This window comes from Ranitomeya imitator, chromosome 7 (assembly GCF_032444005.1).
Source record: "Ranitomeya imitator isolate aRanImi1 chromosome 7, aRanImi1.pri, whole genome shotgun sequence".
In the NCBI taxonomy this organism is placed as follows: Eukaryota; Metazoa; Chordata; class Amphibia; order Anura; family Dendrobatidae; genus Ranitomeya; species Ranitomeya imitator.
In genome coordinates this window covers 62,873,225-62,899,640 of record NC_091288.1, presented here as the reverse complement: position 1 = coordinate 62,899,640, position 26,416 = coordinate 62,873,225, and the positions used below count along the sequence as shown (strand labels likewise).

At 42.1% G+C, this 26,416-nt stretch overlaps 1 protein-coding gene across 1 annotated transcript in view; it reads right to left on the bottom strand.

Moving 5' to 3' along the window:
- Positions 1 to 4,002: 4,002 nt before the first annotated feature.
- Positions 4,003 to 26,416, bottom strand: part of RAMP1 (receptor activity modifying protein 1) — a 124,061-nt gene continuing 101,647 nt past the window's right edge. Inside the window, exons 2-3 of the mRNA XM_069733383.1 lie at positions 17,643 to 17,781; positions 4,003 to 6,479 (exon numbers count right to left, since the gene is read on the bottom strand). Coding sequence (XP_069589484.1) covers positions 6,224 to 6,479; positions 17,643 to 17,781 — 395 coding nt within the window. The 3' untranslated portion in view covers positions 4,003 to 6,223. The remainder of the gene's footprint in view (positions 6,480 to 17,642; positions 17,782 to 26,416) is intronic.

The following is a 26,416-nucleotide window of genomic DNA, read 5'->3' as shown; positions in this document are numbered from 1 at the left end:
GAGAAACTTGCGCGAGTTTCTCGCCTCAATACCCGCCACTGCCGCCGGCACTTGGGATCGGAGCAGCGTGCGGCTGTATGTATTTCTATGCAGCTGAACACTCTGGTCTCAAGTGCCAGCGGCAGTGCCGGGTACTGAGGCGAGAGACTCGGGCGAGTTTCTCGCATTGCACTCGCAAGTGTGACCCCGGCCCTAATTAAACTAACACTCTTAAAATGGGTGTCAACTTTATCTATAACAAATGTCTTGGAGACATTATTTTGTGGCATTTATTCATTCATTATTAAAGGTAATATTACAATTGTTAATTTATTACATGTTCTATTCCTGTAATTGTTAGTGCAACTTTTTCTTCTTAAAGGGAACCTGTCACCATGAAATTGCAGATCAATCTGCAGGCACCATGATATAGAGCAGGGGGAGCAGAATAGACTGATATATAGTTTTATGAGAAAGGATTAAGCATAACTTTTGTTTTAAACATTTAATCCTCTGCTCTTTTTGTGCTTTTCAGTCCAGTGGGCGGTCCTATAAGTGACTGACGTCTTTCTTTACATAAAGAATGTATACAGAAATAGCTGTCAGTCACTGATAGGACCACCCACTGGACCAAAAATCCAAGAAAGAGCAAAAGGATTAAGTGATTAACACACAGGTTATACTGAGACTTTTCTCACAAAACTATATATTAATCTACTCAGATTCCCCTGCCCTATATCATGGTGCCTGCACGTAAGGCTGCATTTTCAAGGTGACCGTTTCCCATTAAGAAGAAAAAGTTGCACTAACTGTCTGAGGATAGAGGACCATGTGACCAGTCTTTCCATCCTAGAGCTAGTGTAGCTCGAAATTCGGCGACTGTTATCATGCTTTTTAAGTTTTATCCCTTTCATGTTTTAATCTACTAATAAATGTGATGTCTCATGACTTTTGCGGTTGCTGAATTTTTCAATTTTTTTTACCACAGTCCTTTCCATCGGCCTCCTCTAATTGAAAAACACTGCACATGGGAGATCGGTTTTTCAATTGTAGGAGGTGAAGGACCGGTCTGGTCACATGCTTCTCCATCAGTAGCCATTTTGTGGACAGGAGAGCTGTGAACGATGTGAGGAAAACTGTACTAACATGTACAGTAGGAAAACCTGCAATATCGGTAATACCGATATAATATCGGTAAACTGCATGCTCGCAAACGCCAGAAGCCTGACAAACAAGATGGAAGAACTAGAAGCAGAAATATCTACAGGTAACTTTGACATAGTGGGAATAACCGAGACATGGTTAGATGAAAGCTATGACTGGGCAGTTAACTTACAGGGTTACAATCTGTTTAGAAATGATCGTAAAAATCGGAGAGGAGGAGGGGTTTGTCTCTATGTAAAGTCTTGTCTAAAGTCCACTTTAAGGGAGGATATTAGCGAAGGGAATGAGGATGTCGAGTCCATATGGGTTGAAATTCATGGAGGGAAAAATGGTAACAAAATTCTCATTGGGGTCTGTTACAAACCCCCAAATATAACAGAAAGCATGGAAAGTCTACTTCTAAAGCAGATAGATGAAGCTGCAACCCATAATGAGGTCCTGGTTATGGGGGACTTTAACTACCCGGATATTAACTGGGAAACAGAAACCTGTGAAACCCATAAAGGCAACAGGTTTCTGCTAATAACCAAGAAAAATTATCTTTCACAATTGGTGCAGAATCCAACCAGAGGAGCAGCACTTTTAGACCTAATACTATCTAATAGACCTGACAGAATAACAAATCTGCAGGTGGTTGGGCATTTAGGAAATAGCGACCACAATATTGTGCAGTTTCACCTGTCTTTCACTAGGGGGACTTGTCAGGGAGTCACAAAAACATTGAACTTTAGGAAGGCAAAGTTTGAACAGCTTAGAGATGCCCTTAATCTGGTAGACTGGGACAATATCCTCAGAAATGAGAATACAGATAATAAATGGGAAATGTTTAAGAACATCCTAAATAGGCAGTGTAAGCGGTTTATACCTTGTGGGAATAAAAGGACTAGAAATAGGAAAAACCCAATGTGGCTAAACAAAGAAGTAAGACAGGCAATTAACAGTAAAAAGAAAGCATTTGCACTACTAAAGCAGGATGGCACCATTGAAGCTCTAAAAAACTATAGGGAGAAAAATACTTTATCTAAAAAACTAATTAAAGCTGCCAAAAAGGAAACAGAGAAGCACATTGCTAAGGAGAGTAAAACTAATCCCAAACTGTTCTTCAACTATATCAATAGTAAAAGAATAAAAACTGAAAATGTAGGCCCCTTAAAAAATAGTGAGGAAAGAATGGTTGTAGATGACGAGGAAAAAGCTAACATATTAAACACCTTCTTCTCCACGGTATTCACGGTGGAAAATGAAATGCTAGGTGAAATCCCAAGAAACAATGAAAACCCTATATTAAGGGTCACCAATCTAACCCAAGAAGAGGTGCGAAACCGGCTAAATAAGATTAAAATAGATAAATCTCCGGGTCCGGATGGCATACACCCACGAGTACTAAGAGAACTAAGTAATGTAATAGATAAACCATTATTTCTTATTTTTAGGGACTCTATAGCGACAGGATCTGTTCCGCAGGACTGGCGCATAGCAAATGTGGTGCCAATATTCAAAAAGGGCTCTAAAAGTGAACCTGGAAATTATAGGCCAGTAAGTCTAACCTCTATTGTTGGTAAAATATTTGAAGGGTTTCTGAGGGATGTTATTCTGGATTATCTCAATGAGAATAACTGTTTAACTCCATATCAGCATGGGTTTATGAGAAATCGCTCCTGTCAAACCAATCTAATCAGTTTTTATGAAGAGGTAAGCTATAGGCTGGACCACGGTGAGTCATTGGACGTGGTATATCTCGATTTTTCCAAAGCGTTTGATACTGTGCCGCACAAGAGGTTGGTACACAAAATGAGAATGCTTGGTCTGGGGGAAAATGTGTGTAAATGGGTTAGTAACTGGCTTAGTGATAGAAAGCAGAGGGTGGTTATAAATGGTATAGTCTCTAACTGGGTCGCTGTGACCAGTGGGGTACCGCAGGGGTCAGTATTGGGACCTGTTCTCTTCAACATATTCATTAATGATCTGGTAGAAGGTTTACACAGTAAAATATCGATATTTGCAGATGATACAAAACTATGTAAAGCAGTTAATACAAGAGAAGATAGTATTCTGCTACAGATGGATCTGGATAAGTTGGAAACTTGGGCTGAAAGGTGGCAGATGAGGTTTAACAATGATAAATGTAAGGTTATACACATGGGAAGAGGGAATCAATATCACCATTACACACTGAACGGGAAACCACTGGGTAAATCTGACAGGGAGAAGGACTTGGGGATCCTAGTTAATGATAAACTTACCTGGAGCAGCCAGTGCCAGGCAGCAGCTGCCAAGGCAAACAGGATCATGGGGTGCATTAAAAGAGGTCTGGATACACATGATGAGAGCATTATACTGCCTCTGTACAAATCCCTAGTTAGACCGCACATGGAGTACTGTGTCCAGTTTTGGGCACCGGTGCTCAGGAAGGATATAATGGAACTAGAGAGAGTACAAAGGAGGGCAACAAAATTAATAAAGGGGATGGGAGAACTACAATACCCAGATAGATTAGCGAAATTAGGATTATTTAGTCTAGAAAAAAGACGACTGAGGGGCGATCTAATAACCATGTATAAGTATATAAGGGGACAATACAAATATCTCGCTGAGGATCTGTTTATACCAAGGAAGGTGACGGGCACAAGGGGGCATTCTTTGCATCTGGAGGAGAGAAGGTTTTTTCCACCAACATAGAAGAGGATTCTTTACTGTTAGGGCAGTGAGAATCTGGAATTGCTTGCCTGAGGAGGTGGTGATGGCGAACTCAGTCGAGGGGTTCAAGAGAGGCCTGGATGTCTTCCTGGAGCAGAACAATATTGTATCATACAATTATTAGGTTCTGTAGAAGGACGTAGATCTGGGTATTTATTATGATGGAATATAGGCTGAACTGGATGGACAAATGTCTTTTTTCGGCCTTACTAACTATGTTACTATGTTACTATGTTACCAAAAAAATCACAAGACATTTGTGAAAATACAGAGGAAATGGACTGCCCTTCTAGACTTCATTATCACATGGTTTTTATTCTTTCTTTTTTTTGTTGCTGATTTTTTTTTTTTTTTGCTTCTTAAAACGCTGTTAAAATGTTATGCATTTCGTTTTATTTTTTTTTTTTTAAGACATGCATTTTTTCCGATCCTTTTTTACTGAGAGGCTTATGAGAGAACTTAAATATCATATCTAGAGCATGATGTTTTAGAAAAATGTAAAAAAAAAAAAAAACTTCTAAAGAAAAACACAACGAACATGTGTGAAATGCCATGAATAAAGGACTGTTTGTAGGGCTTGTAGGCTTACTATTTTCCTAATATCTTAGAGCTATCATTTAGCTGCTGAATTTTCTTCCTTAAATACGGCAAAAGCAATACATCCTTCTGAAAAAGAAAATGTGTTTGAAACCTCTTGGTCTTCCATAACACACACATTTTGCAAACATTTTTGAGCCAAAAATGCAGGTAAAAAAATCAGCCATTTTACTATCATTTTTTGCTTTTTTTTCAACAGTATTGTATTTTTTAGAATTAATGTGTTTAGTGCCTAATACAACTTCTTTTAAGTTCTGTTATTTTGCATTACAAAAATGGGGTTAAAATGATTTGGTACCATATTTGCAAATTGAGAAGCAGTAAGCATGGGAAGAAAAAAACTGAATTCATATTAACATTTCTGTAAAAAGAAACTGCAATTTCACGCTAGACACTGGGTCTTTTTTAGACTCACACTTTCTGTTTTTTCAGGAAACAATACATGTACATAGCCACAATCAGCAGACCCTGACCCTATATTTTATATTGAAATGTCTATTAAGCCTGTGCAGAGGTCATTGTAAAGGCAAGGGAGCAGGGTCAGCTGTGACATCGCGTATTGTAATTGGTGGATCCTGTGTTATCAGCTGTATATAGGGGTGTAAGGCTACTTTCACACTAGCGTCGGATTCGGCCCATCACATTGCGTCGGGCCGAGATTCCAATGCTAGCGTTTGATGGAGGCAGCGGATGCATTTCTCTGGCGCATCCGCTGCCCCATTGTGAGGTGGGGGCGGAGTTCCGGCCGCGCATGCGCGGTCGGAAAAAGCAGTCCGTCGGCTGCAAAAAACGTTACATTTAACTTTTTTGCTCCCGGCGGTCCGCCAAAACACGGCGCAACTGTCGCACGATGGTTGCGACGTGTGTCAATACGTCGCAATGCGTCGGTAATGTTACTCTATGGGGCAAAAACGCATCCTGCAAAAAACTTTGCAGGATGCGTTTTTTCCCCTAAACGACGCATTGCGACGTATTGAAAACAACGCTAGTGTGAAAGTAGGCCTTACCTGTCATAATTCAGCCTCTGATAATATGGAGCCTTGCTGAAAACTCTTTTTGAAAAGACAGAAACTAAAGACGGAATCTACAAATGCCCCAGTGGCCAGTGTGAAGATTACAAGATTACACTTTTCTTTTATAAAGATCGTGATATGAAATAAGAAAATCATTGCCAATTTTTTTTTTTAAATACATGTAGCACAAAAAGCTAAGTTAAACAATAGGTAACTTTCTAATTATGACTTTCCTTTTCCACACGAGCATGGAAAAATAACAATGGTCTATGGAGAAAGACAATATAAACTGCATGAAAAAGCCAACATAACTACAGCATGCAGAGATTTTGGAAAAAGCCAAAAACTCAAAACGCAAGTAGGGTGAAAAAAAAACTAAAAGGACCGCAGCGAATGAATTATGTTTAATCGTTTTGCATTGTAGTTTTGTACTTTTGCCTCAAAGGGGCATTTTATTTTTAAAAGCTGTGTGTGAAGGCACCCTTGAAAGGTTTTTTGGGGGGAGTGGAAAATTCCTTTTAGTTCAACTTGTGTCCGGTGGTACATTATAAAAACCACTACTCTTTACGGATAGATCTCTTTAAGCATTGTCTCCTTTTAGCACTGTCTTTTCTTTCTATGCTAAGTTCTAGCCAGACAGACATTGCAGGCCCAATCTGAAGACTCTTGTAAGTTGCCGAACTACTGTCACGGGTTCCCTTCTTTTTCCCAAACTTGGTTGAAATAGTAATTTCCAAAAATGGGGTCAATAGATTTAGCAGTCTGCATTCATGTCAAACAATTCCTTCACTCCGTTTGCTTCTCCATACAACCAACCCTGTCATCAGAAGTGTAATAAGGACAGGGATAAAGATGAAAGAGCACAGGATGGGTAGTGGGGGGTCTGCTGGCAGCCGGCCAGTCAGTGCACAGTCTTTAAAATACTTCTTATGAATATCTGTGAAGAAGTTGTCCACTACGTAGTTTGGCCAATAGCAGTTCTGAATATGAGCCAGCAGGCTGGTACAGTTTGTAACGTCTGTGTAGATCCTGTAGGAAAAAGAAGAAAACATTATGTCATCACTGTAAGAATAATCCTAACTTGGCACTAGTCACAACTATATCACCGGCAGTAAGAACAAGGCAAAAAAATTATAGAAACGAGATCTGACATAAGCATCGCTGCATTCTGCTGCCCCTCAAAAATTTCTCCTGGAGTTCAATTCCTCAGAGGGAACACAACTCTAAATGAACACTACCACTATATATGTCAATAGGAAAAACAGAGTTTAAAGAAAAGATGTTCTAGAATTATTTCATGGGGGATTAAAGCATTTAATAAAACGTACAGCAGCTTGAGAAAGTATTCACCCCCTTGGTTTTCTACCTATTTTGTTACATAACAAACTGTGTTCAATTATTTTTGTAATCCGAATTGTGTGTGATGCATCAGCACTAAAATAGTCCAAGTTGGTGAAATCAAGTATAAAAATTAGAGGTATAAATTACATTTATGGCATTAAATAACTAAAAATGGGCATATGCATATGCATTCACCCCTTTCGCAAGGAAGCCTCTAAATATTTTGGGTGCAAATACCGTATATACTCGAGTATAAGCTGAGATTTTCAGCCCATTTTTGGGGGCTGAAAGTCCCCCTCTCGGCTTATACTCGAGTCATACCCGGGGGTCGGCAGGGGAGGGGGAGCGGGGGCTATCTAATTATACTCACCTACTCCCGGCGCGGTCCCTGCACGTCCCTGCTTCTTCCAGTGCTGCATCTTCTTCCTGTATTGAGCGGTCACATGGTACTGCTCATTACAGTCATGAATATGCGGCTCCACCTCCCATAGGGGTGGAGCCGCATATTCATTGCTATAATGAGCGGTACCATGTGACCGCTCAATACAGGAAGAAGATGCAGCGCTGGAAGAAGCAGGGACCCCGTCAGGAGCAGGTAAGTATACGGGGAGGGGAGCGCTGCGCGATATTTACCGCCCCTCGCTCCAGTGCTGCTCCATCTCTAGCGTCCTCTGGCTGTGACGCTCAGATCAGAGGGCGCGGTGATGTAGTCAGTGCGCGCCCTCTGCTGAGCATCAGTGCTGGAGACGGAGCCGCACGAGGAGCATGTAAATATTGAAAGCGCCGGTGTCCTGAGCGAAGAGAGGTATGTGATTTTTTTTTATTGCAGCAGCAGCATTATATGTGGCACAGCTTTATATGGAGGATCTATGGGGCCATAATGAACGGTGCAGAGCATTCTATATGGGGCACAGCTTTATATGGAGCATCTATGGGGCCATAATGAACGGTGCAGAGCATTATATATGGCACAGCTTTATATGGAGCATCTATGGGGCCATAATGAACGGTGCAGAGCATTATATATGGGGCACAGCTTTATATGGAGCATCTATGGGGCCATAATGAACGGTGCAGAGCATTCTATATGGCACAGCTTTATATGGAGCATCTATGGGGCCATAATGAACGGTGCAGAGCATTATATGTGGCACAGCTTTATATGGAGCATCTTATGGGGCAATAATGAACAGTATGGAGCATTATATGTGGCACAGCTTTATATTGAGCATCTATGGGGCAATAATGAACGGTATGGAGCATCTATTTTTATTTTTGAAATTCATCGGTAGCTGCTGCATTTCTTACCCTAGGCTTATACTCGAGTCAATACGTTTTCCCAGTTTTTTGTGGCAAAATTAGGGGGGTCGGCTTATACTCGGGTCGGCTTATACTCGAGTATATACGGTAATTACCTTCATAAGTGGTAGAAAGTCCACCTGTGTGCAATCTAATTATCACATGTCTATCGGTATATACACACCTTTTCTGAAAGGCCAAAGAGGCTGCAACATCATTAGGCAAGAGGCACACATAACAAAACAGCAACATGAAGACCAAGGAGATCTCCAAACAAGTCAGTGACAAAGTTGTTGAGAAGTGCAAGTCAGGGTTGGGTTATAAAAAATATCCCAATCTCTGATGATCCCCAGGAGCACCATCAAATCCATTATCATCAAATGGAAATTACATGGTACCACAACAAACCTGCCAAGAGAGGGATGCTAACCAAAACTCTCAGCCCGGGCAAGAAGGGCATTGATCAGAGAGGCAGCACAGAGACCAAAGGTAACCTTGAAGGAGCTGCAGAGTTCCCAAGCAGAGATTGGAGTATCTGTCCATATGACCACAATAAGCCATACACTCCATAGAGGAGACCTTTAACTATGAGTGGGCAGAAAAAAGCCTTTACTTGCATACAAAAATTGTAATGCTGTTGTGGTCATTTGAGACCAAACTTGAACTTTTTGGCCTCCAGGGTAAATCCTATGTCTGGCACCAAACCAACACAGCTCATTATCCCAAGAACACCATCCCCACAGTGAAACATGGTGGTGGCAGCATCATGCTGTGGGATGTTTTTCAGCAGTAGAGACAGGGAAAATGATCTGAGTCGAATGGAAGATTGATGGTGCGGAACACAGAGATATTCTTGAGCAAAACCTGTTTGTCAGTGATTTGAGACTGAAATAGAGGTTCACCTTCCAACAAGAAAATGACCCAAAGCATACTGCTAAAGCAACACTTGAGTGGTTTAAGGGGAAACATGTAAATGATTTGGAATGGCCTAGTCAAAGCCCACACCTTAATCCAGTTGAGAATCTGTGGTCAGACTTGAAGATTGCTGTTAACCAGCGGAAACCATCTAAACTTGAAGGAGCTTGAGAAGTTTTGCCTTGAGGAATGGGCAAAAATTCCAGTGGCAAGGTGTAGAAAGCTCATAGAGACAAAGTACTGACTTTAGGGGGTGAACAGTTTGTACACTGAAGTTTTCAGTCATTTTGAACTATTTGTTGTTTATTTCACAATAAAAAACCAAATGTTCACCGCTGTATGCATGATCATTACATGAACTATTACAAGCCACAAAAAAGTGAAATTACAGGTTGTAATGTAGCAAAACACAAAAAAAAAATGCTGGGGGGTTAATACTTTTGCAAGTCACTGTAGATGTCAGGTAAGTAGACGGGAGCTCTTTCAGTAGGATAGTGTTCCAAGCCTATTATTTTTTTATGTGCGTTTTTATATAATTTTTTTTACACTTCTATTTTCATTTGCATCAAATTTAATTATTTTAATAAACGCATTAATTTAATTTTCCTTTCAAAATGGCTGTTTGCATAAATACATAATTCCTGTGCCTTCCATCCCTAGTAATTTATATGGCACATTTATTTTAATCTCAGAGGCTCAGTATCTAGAGCAACTCATAATAAAACGCTTACCGCCTATCAGCAGCTTACGTTTTATCAGCTTTACTAATTAAGAATTTTAATTACTTTGCAAACAATAGAAAGCATACACTGTCTTATCAGCAATCAGTGGATATAGTGCTGAGAAAAATGGCTTGATTCAGCTTGCTGTGTAACTGTCAGCAGGTTCTACCAGGGATTAATCTAGTAGAAAGAGCTGGATATTATTTTAAATGGATGCAACTAGTTTACATCTGAACTTAGCTATAATCACAAATTATATTGAAAATAAACTATATGGACAAAACTATTGGGAAACTACACATTACACCTCCGATTCTATATCTATCTATATCGGCATTAATTTGGAATTGTTCCTCCCTTTTCCAGCTTCACATTTTCTGAGAAGACTTTTTACAAGATTCTGGGAGGCATCTGTGGGAATTTTTTGCTCAATCATCTAGAAGACCATTTGTGAGGTTAGACACTGATGTTGGATAAAAGAAACCGTGCTCACAATTTCTATGGCTCTGACAGGCTCTGTGTGGCCTGTCATGCTCTTCTACACTAACCTCGCCCATCCATGTCTTTATGGACTTTGCTTTCTGTACTGAGGCACAGTCATGGGGGACAGTTGGCACAATACAGTCAGGCAGGTAACGTTCTGCTGGCGTTTGCCAAACCCATACTCATCCATCAGATGCCAGATAGAGAAGTGTGATTCTTCACTACACAGACCGTGTTTCCACTGCTGGTTGGGTGTTTTACACCACTCTACATAACGATTGTTGTTTTGTTTGGTGGTGTAAGGGTTTCATGCAGCTGATCTACCATGGATGATCACGATGACCCCACTCTATGAGTTTATGTGGTCTGTACTTCATGGCTGAGTTGCTGCAGTTCCTTCTACTTTTCAAAAATATCACCGCCAGTTGAATGTGAAATATTTAGGAGGGAAGAAATGAATTGACTTGTTACATTGGTGACCTCTTATAGTCTCTGAAGAGACAATTTGCATATTTCCCAGAGGAGCATTGCGGCTTTAAGTCTCCTCACCTCGACATGCTTATCATGTTACTCTCCGCAAGGAGAAACGATACTTCTTGGATCCCGGTCAGACACCTCTCAATCAGCCATACCAGATCTCCACTTTGCACTGATGAGGGGCAGTACCCCGAAACACAGTGTCTGCAAATTGAGATTCTGGTTTGGCTATTATCCTAAGTCATGTGACAAGGCTCGTTAAAGAGTCGACATTGACTGTTAGGATTGCTACTTCCAATAGGTGGCACTAGAGTTCTAGTCCTCTTCCTCTCTGAAGAGACAATTTGCATTCTCTTGTTACAGAACCATTCTTTCACAAATGGCAGTTAAGGCAAGCAGCATGCGGAGGGGCTGGATTTTACACACCGTATTTGGACTTAATGAAAAAGTTCAATGATTAAGAGGTATACCCTAATACTTTTGTTCATACTGTGAAGCACCTCATAAAGGGACTTACTACTCGAATACTATTTTGCCTTTTTAATAAACGTCATACTGCAGTTCTCACGAGTTTATATACAATGGGCAGCGTGAATGGTAGCAGCTCCTAGCAGTGCAGGGCTTGCATCTGATAAATATTTAGCCTGACAAGGATTAATATGAGATTATTTCAACTGCCAGTGGTAACGTGCTCTTCAAAGCAGCACGTAGAGTATTTCCAAATGCAAACTGAATTTTTCGAGTAACACTTCTCAAGGGAGAGGTCACCATTGCAGTGTGGGAATTGAGTAAGGTCATATGATATGGTCTGTCAGCTTGGGGCATAAGAGTCTGAATCATTTACCCTAGGGGTTCACAGACTTCCTCTAAATCATTCTCAAGGAAGATTTCAGTTTGTGAATGACATATGGATGGCTGCCGCACAGTCTACCAAACACAGCGATGGAGAACCCAGCAGTTTACAATGGTGGAACCTGCCCAAACACTAATGATAGAAGAAATCAGAGCAGAATCAGTCACCTCTTTGTCATTTTATGAATCGACAAAAATATAAAGTAATGTACTATTATAACATACAATTAAATAATAATTGAATACTAATAAGCTCTATATTAATGCATCTCCAATGCGCAGTGATCTTCATTGAGAGGCACCGCGTTTCCTTAAATTCCAATTTCATCATTGTTTACTGACCATCACCCTGACACTACTGGACAGGTGCAGATAAAACTCATTCCAACAGCGAATTCTTCCCACACTCTGTGGTTGATCCAGGCAGCTGTTGTTATAGACAAAACATAATGCAAGATTCCTTGGTGACTGGGCCATCTCATGTTTGATGTAAAAGAAAATCATACCAAGGGTTAACAAAAAGAACTATGGGTAGAAAGATGGTTTACTGCTTGGGTTCGTCAAAACTCAATAGACTTGAAGCTACTTTCTTACTTAAAGAATGTTCCTACGATAGAAACAGTACTTTTACATATGTGTGGATGTATCATGCTCAAGTTCTACCATGCTGCTGTCTCTTTTGTGTAATGCTTCTTTAATTTGTAGCAGTAGCATGCAAGCTTTGAGTTCAGTGGGCAATTTTCTTACTGCTATAACCAGTTGTGTCTTCTATCCAATCTGTATCTTACCTTAAATGTTTGTTCTAAGCAACTTCTGTGAAACAATGCAGCTCAAAGTTATCATTATTAATCTATGAACTGTGTTTGAATATTACCATAAATACTCTTCTGCCGCATAAACACCTCCATGTTCGCAGTGAGAGTATGGACTGCAATGTATGGACCAGCCATGGGTCTCCTGACTCAAACTCTAAAGCTTCATAGGTATATAGTAGGCTGTACAGTTTAGGTCAGGAGGCCAACTTCCAGTCCATGTGGCCTTACAGTGAATCCAGACTTACAGTGAATCCAGACTTACAGTGAATCCAGCCTTACAGTGAACCTAGCCTTACAGTGAATCCAGACTTACAGTGAATCCAGCCTTACAGTGAATCCAGCCTTACAGTGAATCCAACCTTACAGTGAACCTAGCCTTACAGTGAACCTAGCCTTACAGTGAATCCAGACTTACAGTGAATCCAACCTTACAGTGAACCTAGCCTTACAGTGAACCTAGCCTTACAGTGAATCCAGACTTACAGTGAATCCAACCTTACAGTGAATCCAACCTTACAGTGAATCCAGCCTTACAGTGAATCCAACCTTACAGTGAACCTAGCCTTACAGTGAACCTAGCCTTACAGTGAATCCAGCCTTACAGTGAACCTAGCCTTACAGTGAATCCAGCCTTACAGTGAATCCAGCTTTACAGTGGTAAGATGTAGATAAGCAAAAATGCAGGGGACCAAGATATGATTGCAAGATTAGACTACACATACTGTATAGCTTACGTAGTAATCTGTGAAGTAGCAGCTAATCCAACCTGATGCATAGAGATTCGCAAAGTCTTTTTTTTATATACATTTGGGGAATTAGCCAATACATTTGGTCACTGGAATCCCCATTGATTTGAGGAGAAAAGGACCTGATTTTATGGAGAGATGACCATGCATGAAGAAACTTTTTCTATAACAATCCATGGGAGTTTTAGAAAGCTATAACTAGTTTTACTTTCAATAGATGGAAAAGAACTGCCAGACGATGTGACTCTTATGACATTCCCATTAAAGCATATTATGGGAAAATACTAAAGAAATAATTGTGTGAGTAACCTAAAATGATATAATAGTATTCACTATGGTTACTAGTCATGCAAACTACAAAATTGCATTTGCATCCAAACTCTCTTGTTCAGAGCCATTTTCGGCACATATGTAAAGCTCAACTGTAATTTTACATTGCTTCTAAGGAAAAATATTTCCAATATACTGCGACATGCAAAGGCGTCCGACTTTATGGCATTATTACAGAGCTGTAGTAATTGCATGTGTTGATGTACAGGCCGATACTAGTCTATGATTCCTAATGGAGTGTGACTGCTGCAATGATGCTATCCTGGACAAAATGCGTGCTTGAATGCAGCTTTTTGCCCAGTATCATTATACGGCACAAGCATTTACTAATTAGAATGTCTATTGCAAAATGGTAATCGTATATAGTGCATACAAACTCCACTAAAACTTTTTGGTTAAAAGGTAGATACGAATGTAATATTCTTGGGGTAGGGAGAATATGAAAATGCTAAAGGCTCGTTCATAGGTGCTGATTACGTCAGCCTTGAAATTTTTCCCAGCTGTGCTCGAGATGTATGCAAAACCTCTAATTTCCATAAGGCACAGAAGGTTTGTGTGAACAGCGTTCTCTCTGAGTTCCCTGATTACAAAAAGCCCACAGGGATAACATGTTTGCAGTATAGATCTCCGCGCACGGAGCTGAGACCCGCTGAGTTCATCTCTGGAACTGTGATAATGTGGTTATCGTTGTAGAAATGACCAATTTAATTTTAATGTAACTAGAAATGCAGAGTCCAGAGCTGGCTTATCTGTCAATGCAGAAAATAGTTTGCATTTGGATTAATTTCCTACTTTAAAAACCTATGTACACACTCCATCCAAGGTTATCATCTACAGTTCAGACCAAAGTTAGAGGTCACTGTACAAAATTGTATAGTGCAGCCTCTATTAAAAAAAAACAAAAAACCTTCTTTGTTGATTTTCTTGTTTTTATCCTTCTTATATTTTAAGACTTGATTGCTCTTATCTCCAAGGAGATGAGGGAGCTGTCTCCTAGGGTTCAGTCACTATGGAAACAATATTTTATTGTGAATATCTAATTTAGAAACTGCTGTGGTCAATATGTCATTCACGGCTGCACCCAGTACTTTTACAGTACTCTATTGCACTTTCAACCAAATAAAGAAACTACCATATTTTTCAGACCATAAGACGCACTTTTTTCCCAAAATGTTTTGGGGAAAATGGGGGTGCGTCTTATGGTCGCAATATACTTACATGGTGGTGCGGTGGGGCTCTGTGGTGTGGCGATGGCGGGCTGTGCTATGGTGCAGTGGCAGCGGCTCTCTGTGCTCTGTGGGGGGCTCCGCTGGCATTCGTTGCTGCCATGTTGCAGTGGCCTCCGGGCTGGGGGCGGCACATGCTCAGATTCAGATCTCGTCCCGAGATCTCGGTAGAGATCGGAAGAGATCTTGTTGCCAAAATTTCAATCTGAGCATGCGCCATCCCCAGCCTGATGGCCATGTTCCTGGAGGCCATGTTCCCAGAGGCCATTGCAGCATGGCAGCAACGGATGTGCGGGGGCCTCCAGGCTTTGACAAAATGCCTGTGGAACCCCCCACGGAGCACAGAGAGCCACTGCCACTGCACGATAGCACAGCACCTTTGCCCCAGCACAGCACCCTTGCCCCAGCACAGCCCCCTGCCCCAGCACAGAGCCCCTGCCTCAGCACAAAGCCCCAGCACAGAGCCCCTGCCCTAGCACAGAGCCGCCGCCGTACAAGCTTGGGATGGGATTTCCCGAAGGCCACCGCACCAGCCTGGACCATCGAACGACCCCTGTGACCACTCCTCCACCTGTGCCGATCCCTTCCCTGGTAAGCTGAATTTGGACTGTAAGGCAGACCCCCATTTGACACATTATTTTTTTTCCCCTATTTTCCTTCTGAAAATTTGGGGTGTGTCTTATGGTCCAGCACGTCTTATAGTCCGAAAAATGCGGTAATAAATTAGTGAAGTAGTTTTCTTAAAATGCTCCCATACTCGCCCTCGTCCCTCTTGCTTTCTTTCTTACTTTACCAAGAAAATGTACAAAACTATTTTTTGTAGGGACCACATTACATTTGAAGTGACTTTGAGGGGCCTACATGACAAAAAATACAAAAAGTGATGCCATTTTAAAAACTGAAAGTTGTTCAAAACCATATTCAATAGGTGTATTAATGCTTCAGGCGCTTCACAGGAATTAATGGAATGTGGAAGAAAAAAATTAACATTTAACTTTTTTCACAAATATTTTACTTTAGACACCAATTTTTTTTATAAGGGTAGAAGGGTAACAGGAAAAAAATGTACCTCAAAATTAGTTCTGTAATTTCTCTGGAGTATGCCGATTCCCCATATGTTATAATAGATGAAATGTGGATTACTTCCGCGCTGCTGCGACAAATAATAGATCCAGATATATTTGTAAGGTGTTCGGGTGGTTTATTCAATGCATTTCGAAGCTCATGGCTTCTTCTTCAGGAAGTTTCCACACAAAGATATCTTTGTGTGGAGACTTCCTGAAGAAGAAGCCATGAGCTTCGAAACGCGTTGAATAAACCACCCGAACACCTTACAAGTATATCTGGATCTATTATTTGTCGCAGCAGCGCGGATGTAATCCACATTTCATCTATTATAACGGTTCTGAGAGGTCGCAGCGCCGACCTGTGGATCTGCAGCAGCTGACAAACTACACGCCTGTACTGTGTACCACCAGGTGAGCAGTTCTCTCACAATTGAGTAGAAACAATCCTGGGGATAAGACCCTATTTGCGCTTTTTTTGTCTCCTATTTTTCTATACTAGTGATTCCCCATATGTGGGAGAAAAACACTGGGCACATGGTAGAGCTTGGAAAGCAAGGTGTGCCATTTGACTTATTGAATGTAAAGTTTTCTGAAATAATTATGTCGTGTTTGGAAAGCCTCTGATGTGCTTAAACAGTGGAAACCACTCACAAGTAACACCATTTTGGAAACTAGACCCCTCAGGGAACTTATCTAGATGTGTGGTGAGAAACCTAAGCCCCCAAATACTTCACAGAAGTTTATAACGTTGAGCCGTGAAAATTAAAAAAAAACATTTTCCCATAAAAATGTTTTTAGCCCCAAATTTTGCATTTTCACAAGGGTAACAGGAGACATTGCACCACACAATTTGTTGTGCAATTTCTTCTGAGTACGCTGATAGCCTATATGTGGGGGAAAACTACTGTTTTGCTGCACAGCAGGGTTTGGAAGGGAAGGATCATCATTGGATGATTTTTTTTAAAATATATATATATAGCCAGAATACTCTTTTATTATAAATAAAACAAAACACAGTTTTTCATTTTTATTTTTAAAATAACAAACACAGTTATACTCACCTAAGGCTTATTCCACCGAAGCCCTCGTTTTCCTGTAATTAAACTAAAATAAAAAACAACAATATCCCTCATCTCCCATCGTTCTATCCCATGCCATAATCCACGTCTGGGAGAAAAACAGTTTTCAACCTGGATGGTGCCAAGAGGTGACCGTCTAGCCTGAGAACCACTGGGGAATTAAATGCTGCGAGTGTAGCCTCAGTAATGGTGGTGATATCATCGAGGTTATCTCCGGTCACTGAGCTCCGTTCCCTCCCGGGCTGAACTGCCGTGACCTTGGTGAGATCACAAAGAACGACGGAGAGGTGAGGGATATTGTTGTTTTTTATTTTTGGTTTATTACAGGAGAACGAGGGCTTCGGTGGAATAGGCGTTTGCTGAGTATAACTGTGTATTGTTTGATTGTGGATACACTAGACCTTGGAAATCAAGGTCCCAGAGTCTGGAGGAAGAGTGGAGAGGTCACAATCCAAGCTGTGTTTCACCCTATTTCTAGAATGTAGATAGTGATGAGTTTTATGTGAAGGACTTTATCACTTGTCAGTCTAACTTGGATGATTTGTTTTTGTCTTAGTCACCTTTTCTATATTGGAAAAACAATTAGATCCTTATATGTGAGATTTAGAGAGCATTGAGGTTCTATTTCCATGGGAAAGGGTTGCACACGATTAATCAATCATGTTCAGGATTTCCTTGGAGCAGATAGTAGAAAATTGTCATTTGTTGAACTTATGAGAATTATGTATCAAAACCTGTTTTTTAATTTCATTGCATTTTCTGGAACAATTTCAAGGGTTCCAACTAGTGATGAGCGAGTGTGCTCAGATATAGCGTTTATGTATTTGAAAACAAACTCACTCTTGTGTTGCTTTCCAGTCGCACCACAGGTTCATTCCCAAGCTTTCCATGTTTCGTTGGAATTGTTGCAGACAATAATCATTCAGAAGGTTTGCGTAAATCTCCTTGTTACACTGTGCAAAAGCCATCAGTGGAGGGGCTAGAAGATAAAAAGAATAATAATAATAGGTTACATTCATCCTATGCCAAGTATCTACCTGTCATCTGAAGCAAAAGTACATAAATGACACCTGCTCACACAATAAATGTATCACTGGGCGTCTTAAACCACAACTTATATTACCATACAAATTGTATAGACTGACAGATGAATGACAGATGAATGTACAACAAGAAGCACAGGCAGCAGCTCCACACTTGAGCTTCAATACACTACATTTAATATTTCATGTAATACTAATGAATGGACGAAAGTTGCCATATTTTTTACATCTGTTAGAGCAAAGTTACATAATTCAGCTTTTTCTAATGTATGGAGTTATAAATTTATGTTATTTTAAACTGACAGCAGATAAAAAATTCACTATTTTATATCCATCTGGTTTGGAGTGATAACTGCTGGTCAAATGATTGACCAAACCATCATTCATCTGAAAGCCATGTATTGTTTGTGGGGCCCATTACACAGCTCATATCAATATATTAGAGCTCTTACCAGAATTGACAACTGGGTGTTAACAATTGGGGGGTTGTCCCTTCACACTGACATTGTCCAATCAGTTCTGCCAGTATCGGACTTTGTGAGGACAACACGTCTTTGGAAAGAGTAATGATAACACCCAGTTGTAATTTCTTTTCATAAATTTCTAGGAATACCAGTGGAGCCGGACAAATAAGCCAAAAGATGCTGTTCCACACAACCACCATGTGCCTTTACTCTGTCCAGCCCCTGCTGTTAACCCCATGAATGCCACTGTTTATTACTGTTCTACATGCCCATTGGCTCCATCGAAATGCGCGTGAAGGGTTCTGAATCAATCAACATGTTGTATTTACCCAAAAATGGCATCAAGAAAAATGACTGTAAGCTAAGCAAAAAACAAGCCCTCACACAGCTCCATCAGGACCCAGAAAATGGGGACACAAGCAAAAACGAATTTCAGAACATTTTTTTCACATCTTAAATGTAAAGAAAAAACTATACAAGTTTGGCATTTCCGTAATTCTACTAAATAATGTTACCAGGTCATTATAATCATACAATGAATGATGTAAAAACGAACTCCAAAACAATTGCTGAATTTCAACAATTGTTGCATGGTTTTTTTTACAATTTCACAGCACATGGATTCCGTTTTTTTTTTTTTTTTCAGTGCATTAAAATGATCCCATTCAAAACTACAATTTGTCCAGCAAACAAAAACCTTCACACGGCTAAGTGGATTAAAAAATAAAATAAAAACTTCTGGTTCTTGGAAGAAGGAGAGGAAAAAATGGAATTGCAAAAATGAAAAATTGGCTGGTTAGGAAGGGGTTGACATTGCAATAGGGATATGTTTTAAAAAATGTTTTGGGGCGAGAAAATCACTGATGAAACACTGATGGGAAAAAACTGTCACTGACCAAATCCTGATGAAAATCTGATCCAGAAACGCTGAAGAAAAATCGGATGAGGCCCAAGACTATTTCAGTTTGAAATCATTGATTTCTTCCATATACCATATATACTCAAGTATAAGCCGAGATTTTCAGCCCAAATTTTTGGGCTGAAAGTGCCCCTCTCGGCTTATACTCGAGTCACGGTCTGTGGCAGGGTCGGCGGGTGAGGGGGGGAGAGGTCTGAGGCATACTTACCTAGTCCTGGCGATCCTGACGCTCCCCCTGCCCGTCACACTGTCTTTAGGTGCCGCAGCTCTTCCCCTGTACAGCGGTCACTTGGGACCGCTCATTAAACTTATGAATATGGACTCCACTCCCATAGGGGTGGAGCCGCATATTCATTTCTCTAATCAGCGGTAACGGTGACCGCTGATGGAGGAAGAGGCTGCGGCACCCGGAGACCAGCCGTCCGGGGGAAGGAGCCAGGGACGCCGGGAGCAGGTAAGTATGTCATATTTACCTGTCCATAATCCACACGCCGGGCGTCGCTCCATCTTCCCGGCGTCTCTCCGCTCTGACTATGTAGGTCAGAGGGCGCGATGACGCATAGTGTGCACGGCGCCCTCTGCCTGATCAGTCAGTGCGGAGAGACGCCGGGACCGGAAGCTGAAGAGCTGCAAGCAAGAAAGGTGAGTATGTGTTTTTTTTTTTTATTGCAGCAGCAGCAGCGTTATATATAGCACAGATTTATGTGGAGCATCTATGGGGCCAAACTGAACGGTGCAGAGCATGTAGGGCACAGATTTATGTGGAGCATCTATGGGGCCATAATGAACGGTGCAGAGCATTCTATATGGGGCAGCTTTATAATGAGCATCTATGGGGCCAAACTGAACGGTGCAGAGCATTCTATATGGGGCAGCTTTATAATGAGCATCTATGGGGCCAAACTGAACGGTGCAGAGCATATAGGGCACAGATTTATAATGAGCATCTATGGGGCCAAACTGAACGGTGCAGAGCATATAGGGCACAGATTTATAATGAGCATCTATGGGGCCAAACTGAACGGTGCAGAGCATATAGGGCACAGATTTATAATGAGCATCTATGGGGCCAAACTGAACGGTGCAGAGCATATAGGGCATAGCTTTATAATGAGCATCTATGGGGCCAAACTGAACGGTGCAGAGCATATAGGGCACAGATTTATAATGAGCATCTATGGGGCCAAACTGAACGGTGCAGAGCATATAGGGCACAGCTTTATAATGAGCATCTATGGGGCCAAACTGAATGGTGCAGAGCATATATGGCACAGCTTTTTTAATGAGCATCTATGGGGCCAAACTAAACGGTGCAGAGCATATATGGCACAGCTTTATAAGGAGCATCTATAGGGCTACAATGAACGGTGCAGAGCATATAGGGCACAGCTTTATAATGAGCATCTATGTGGCCATAATGAACGGTGCAGAGCATATATGGCACAGCTTTATAAGGAGCATCTATGGGGCCAAACTGAACGGTGCAGAGCATATAGGACACAGATTTATAAAGCGCATCTATGGAGCCATAATGAACGGTGCAGAGCATATAGGGCACAGCTTTATATTGAGCATCTATGGGGCCATAATGAACGGTGCAGAGCATTCTATATGGGGCAGCTTTATAATGAGCATCTATAGGGCCATAATGAACAGTGCAGAGCATTGTATATGGGGCACAGCTTTATAAGGAGCATCTATAGGGCCATAATGAACGGTGCAGAGCATTCTATATGGCACAGCTTTATAAGGAGCATCTATAGGGCCATAATGAACAGTACAGAGCATTCTATATGGCACAGCTTTATGTGGAGCATCTATGGGGCCATAATGAACAGTGCAGAGCATTCTATATCGCACAGCTTCATGTGGAGCATCTATGGGGCCATAATGAACTGTGCAGAGCATTATATATGGCATAGCTATATATGGATAATCTATGGGGCAATAATCAATGGTATGGAGCATTATATATGGCACAGCTTTATATGGAGCATCTATGGGGCAATAATGAATGGTATGGAGCATCTATTTTTATTTTTTAAATTCACTGGTAGCTGCTGCATTTTCCACCCTAGGCTTATACTCGACTCAATAAGTTTTCCCAGTTTTTTGTGGCAAAATTAGGGGGGTCGGCTTATACTCGGGTCGGCTTATACTCGAGTATATACGGTAAAAGCAAGGCCAGATGTGCATTATCCGTGGCCCGTGATGCACAGGGTGGCTGCAGGTCTTCTGACCCAAAATCAAACGTCTCATTTATGCCTTCGAGGCTATTAAAGGGAACCTGTCACCCCGTTTTTTGAGATTGAGCTATAAATACTGTTAAATAGGGCCTGCGCTGTGTGTTCCTATAGTGTATGTAGTGTACCCCGATTCCCTATGTATGCTGAGAAATAACTTACCAAAGTCGCCGTTTTCGCCTGTCAATCAGGCTGGTCAGGTCGGGAGGGCGTGGTGACATCGGTGGTTCTTCCTCAGCTTTACGTTGGTGGCGTAGTGGTGTAGTGGTGAAGACACAGCGCGCGATCTGCGCTGTAATCCCTTGCATCGGTGGGGGCGGCCATCTTCCTGGGGCCGCGCGTGCGCAGATCGAGTGCTCTGCTGCACGGGGCTTCAGGAAAATGGCCGCGGGATGCCGCGCGTGCGCATTAGAGATCGCGGCGGCCATTTTCCCAAAGCCGAGTTTGCATCTCGGCTTTGGGAAAATGGCCGCCGCGATCTCTAATGCGCACGCGCGGCATCCCGCGGCCATTTTCCTGAAGCCCCGTGCAGTAGAGCACTCGATCTGCGCACGCGCGGCCCCAGGAAGATGGCCGCCCCCACCGATGCAAGGGATTACAGCGCAGATCGCGCGCTGTGTCTTCACCACTACACCACTACGCCACCAACGTAAAGCTGAGGAAGAACCACCGATGTCACCACGCCCTCCCGACCTGACCAGCCTGATTGACAGGCGAAAACGGCGACTTTGGTAAGTTATTTCTCAGCATACATAGGGAATCGGGGTACACTACATACACTATAGGAACACACAGCGCAGGCCCTATTTAACAGTATTTATAGCTCAATCTCAAAAAACGGGGTGACAGGTTCCCTTTAAGTTCGACTCAGGAGACCCGAGACTGATCCATTCACAGACTGCATTTAACAGACATCTGAATTGGCCCTAACGTCATCTCTACTGCTAATAAATCTTCCATTCTTGAATTTATGTCCCTAATATTAATAGGTGTCGTTAAAATTGCCAAACCCACTATTGAGATCAGTTGTTCATGTCATTTTTCGCGTTGTGTATAATTTAGTAACTTTAGAATAGAACTAAGAATAAGAGTATATTTCACCCTTATATGAAATTGGTTCATGCCGCGAATAAACAAAATAACTTAGGAAATGAATATAACATATAACTTTTTATTATAAAGAATAAGATTCAATTTTACTATTTCTAATACCGGTTTTATTTTATAGGCACTTTCTATTGTCATTGTTAAGTTTTTGTATATTTGATATGCTACTGGTATGAGCATTGTATCTTCAACTGTGGCATTGAATAAACAGTATAGCGATTTATGGTTTTCTAAAATGTAACCTGACGCATGAAAGGATCAAAGACCAAGTGGGCAGATTGAAAACTCAGCTGTGTATCCCATGCAGTGAGCAGAATAACATGAAGGGTGGTAAGCACTGTCTTAGTGACAAGCCTCATGCCTCCTCACACTCTGTTTATAGCGATCACAACAATTCATTGTGTATTTCCATGGTGACATTGTTTCCATTTTCTTTTTCTCACAATATTCTCTTATTACAACGATCAGCCGCTAATCACCTGATGTGCCTTTCAATAAGGTTGTCATTACACAGGCCTTTGAGTTTTAAACCTCATAACAGTCACAATAAAATCAGAAAGCGTGTTCTAAAAGTTTAACACTTGTAGAAAATGAAAACATCGTTTGTGTTCCTGAATCTTATAATAAACTCTTAAATTAAAGGGAACCTAAGTAAATGAAGGTGGCTTCAGAGTCCAATAACGAACAACTTGCTTTGTTATGACAGTACAAATACGGAAACAGCAGCAACATTTCGACCATTAGTGTAAGTCTGGGTCTTTGACAAAGACCTAGACATACATTAGGGGTCAAAACGTTACTGCTGTTTCTGTATTTGTACTGTCACAATAAAGAAGTTGAAGAGCATTCGATGCTGAAACGACTTGGATTTTGTTTGGGCAAAAGGGATCATCCCACATTTGGCATTCGTGCAATCTACATTGTATTGAAGCCTGAGGCTGTCTCAATACCATGATTGTTATTAAACTAAACCTGTCAGAAACACCCCCGAAAAGACTAATGTGAATGTGTAGCCTTTTAAAAGATAGGCAAGTCGATCACTTTATGACCCCAAAGTGAAGCTTCAGCAGAGAAAAATCTAAATTTTGAATTTCATACAGAAAGAGTATTGGGTTGTGGTGATGCACTTACAGCTCCTCAGCCTTCGCTGTATTTCCAAACTAGCAGGACTCACCCTTGGCTGACTAACAGGAAATGTATGTGTACTAGAGCAAATAACCTGTTAATCAGCCAGGGAAAGGTGCTGCTAGTTTGGGAATACAGTGGATGCTGAGGCGCGCTGTAAGTGCATCGTTATACGCCAATGAAATTCCAGACTGAACTTCAAAATGCAATTTCTCACTGCTGGAGTAGCATTTTGGGGTCATAAAGGGATCAAATGGCTCATATTGCCTCATCGTTTGGGGCAGAAGGGGTAAAAGTTTCTGACAGGTTCTCTTTAAAGAACAACAAAAATGTTCAACCCAGAACTGTAAGCATTTCTTTACCCATGAAAAAAGTTGTGTGGCTCCCCTATTTCCTACACAAAGAATTTCCTCAATATAAAATGTACCATGACACCCATATGCAGTACTGCTATATGAAACCAATCTAGATATACAGTGGCTTAAGAATGGATTCACCCCCTTGGCTTTCTATCTATTTTGTTACATCACAACCTGTGTTTAAATATTTTTGTAATCCAATTTGTTAGTGATGCATCAGCACTAAATAAACTAAGCTGGTGAAGTGAGAAAATAAAGGGATAAATTACATTTATAGTATCAAATAACTAAGAATTGGTATGCACATATGTATTAATACCTTTTGCGATGAAGCCCCTAAAAATTTCTGGTTCAAGCAATTATCTTCATAAGTCACATGGTTAGTGAAAGAAAGTCTACCTGTGTGCAATCTAAGTGTCACGTATGTCAGTATATTCACACCTGTTTGAAAGGTCACATAGGCTGCAACACCATTAGGCGAGAGGCAACACTAAGGGTACCGTCACACTATAACATTTCGATCGCTACGACTGTACGATTCGTGACGTTCCAGCGATATCGTTACGATATCGCTGTGTCTGACACGCAGCAGCGATCAGGGATCCTGCTGAGAATCGTACGTCGTAGCAGATCGTTTGGAACTTTCTTTCATCGCTGGATCTCCCGCTGTCATCGCTAGATCGGTGTGTGTGACACCGATTTAGCGATCTAGCGATGCGATCCAGCGATGCGTTCGCTTGTAACCAGGGTAAACATCGGGTAACTAAGCGCAGGACCGCGCTTAGTTACCCGATGTTTACCCTGGTTACAAGCGTTAAACTAAAAAAAAACAAACAGCACATACTTACATTCTGGTGTCCGTCAGGTCCCTTGCAGTCTGCTTCCCGCACTCAGTGACTGCCGGCCGTAAAGTGAAAGCAGAGCACAGCGGCTGTGCTTTCACTTTCACTTTACGGCCGGCAGTCACAGTGCGGGAAGCAGAGACGGCAAGGGACGTGACGGACACCAGATGTAAGTATGTGCTGTTTTTTTTTTTTTTAGTTTAACGCTTGTAACCAGGGTAAACATCGGGTAACTAAGCGCGGTCCTGCGCTTAGTTACCCGATGTTTACCCTGGTTACCCAGGGACATCGGCATAGTTGGTCGCTGGAGAGCTGTCTGTGTGACAGCTCCCCAGCGACCACACTACGATTTACCTACGATCATGGCCAGGTCGTATCGCTGGTCGTGATCGTAGGTAAATCGTATAGTGTGACGGTACCCTAACCAAACAACACCTTGAAGACCAAGAGATCTCCAAGCAAGTCAATGACAAAGTTGTTGAAAAGCACATGTTAGGGTTAAGTTCTATAAAAATATCTCAATCTCTGATGATCATCTATAGCACCATCAAATCCATTATCATCAAATGGAAAGAACATGGTACTACAACAAACCTGCAAAGAGAGCGCTGCACACCAAAACTCTCAGTCCAGGCAAAGAGGGCATTAATCAGAGAAGCACCACAGAGACCAAAAGTAACCCTGAAGGATCTGCAAGCAGGGACTGGAGTATCTGTCCGTACGACCACACTTAGCTGCACACTCCATACAAGTGGGCTTTATGGAAGAGTAGGCAGAAAAAGCCTTTACTTACAAACAAAAATTGTAAGGTTAATTGTGAGTTCACCAAATGCATGGCGGAAGGTGCTGTGGTCAGATGAGACCAAAACTGAACTTTTTACCACCAAGGTAAATGCTATGTCTGGTGCCAAACCAACACAGATAATCAGGGCCGCCATTAGGGCATTACAGGCATCACTGCCGTATGGGGCCCGGTGATGAGGAGCAAAAAGGGGGGCCCGAGCGAGCACGCTGGCAGCCGGTCCGGTCCGCGCTCTGCTCGGGCCCCCCCTGACATTTTTATTCAGGCTGCGGCTGCAGTGCCACTGTGCTGTGCCTGCTGTCTCTAAATGAGCCTTGTACCTTTAAGGCGGCGGTGATTCATGGGCCCGCCCGCCGCAAGTAAGTGACGTCACACGCTGCCCTGCTCCACTTCCTCATTCCGGGACCAGAGAAGAGCAGCGTGCGGCGGCACACCACGTGGACGGCGGAGGCCGAGGGAGCAGAGAAGAGGCAGCGGGTGACCACCGGACGACGAGGGACCCGGCGGAGGAGAAGAGGCAGGCGGCAGCGGGGGACCGGTCACCGGCAGAGGAGAAGAGGGCAGAGGCAAGCGCCGGCGGCAGCGGGGCCCGGGGGACCGGCAGAGCAGAGGAGAAGAGGCAAGCACCGGCGGCAGCGGGGCCCGGGGGACCGGCAGAGCAGAGGAGAAGAGGCAAGCACCGGCGGCAGCGGGGCCCGGGGGACCGGCAG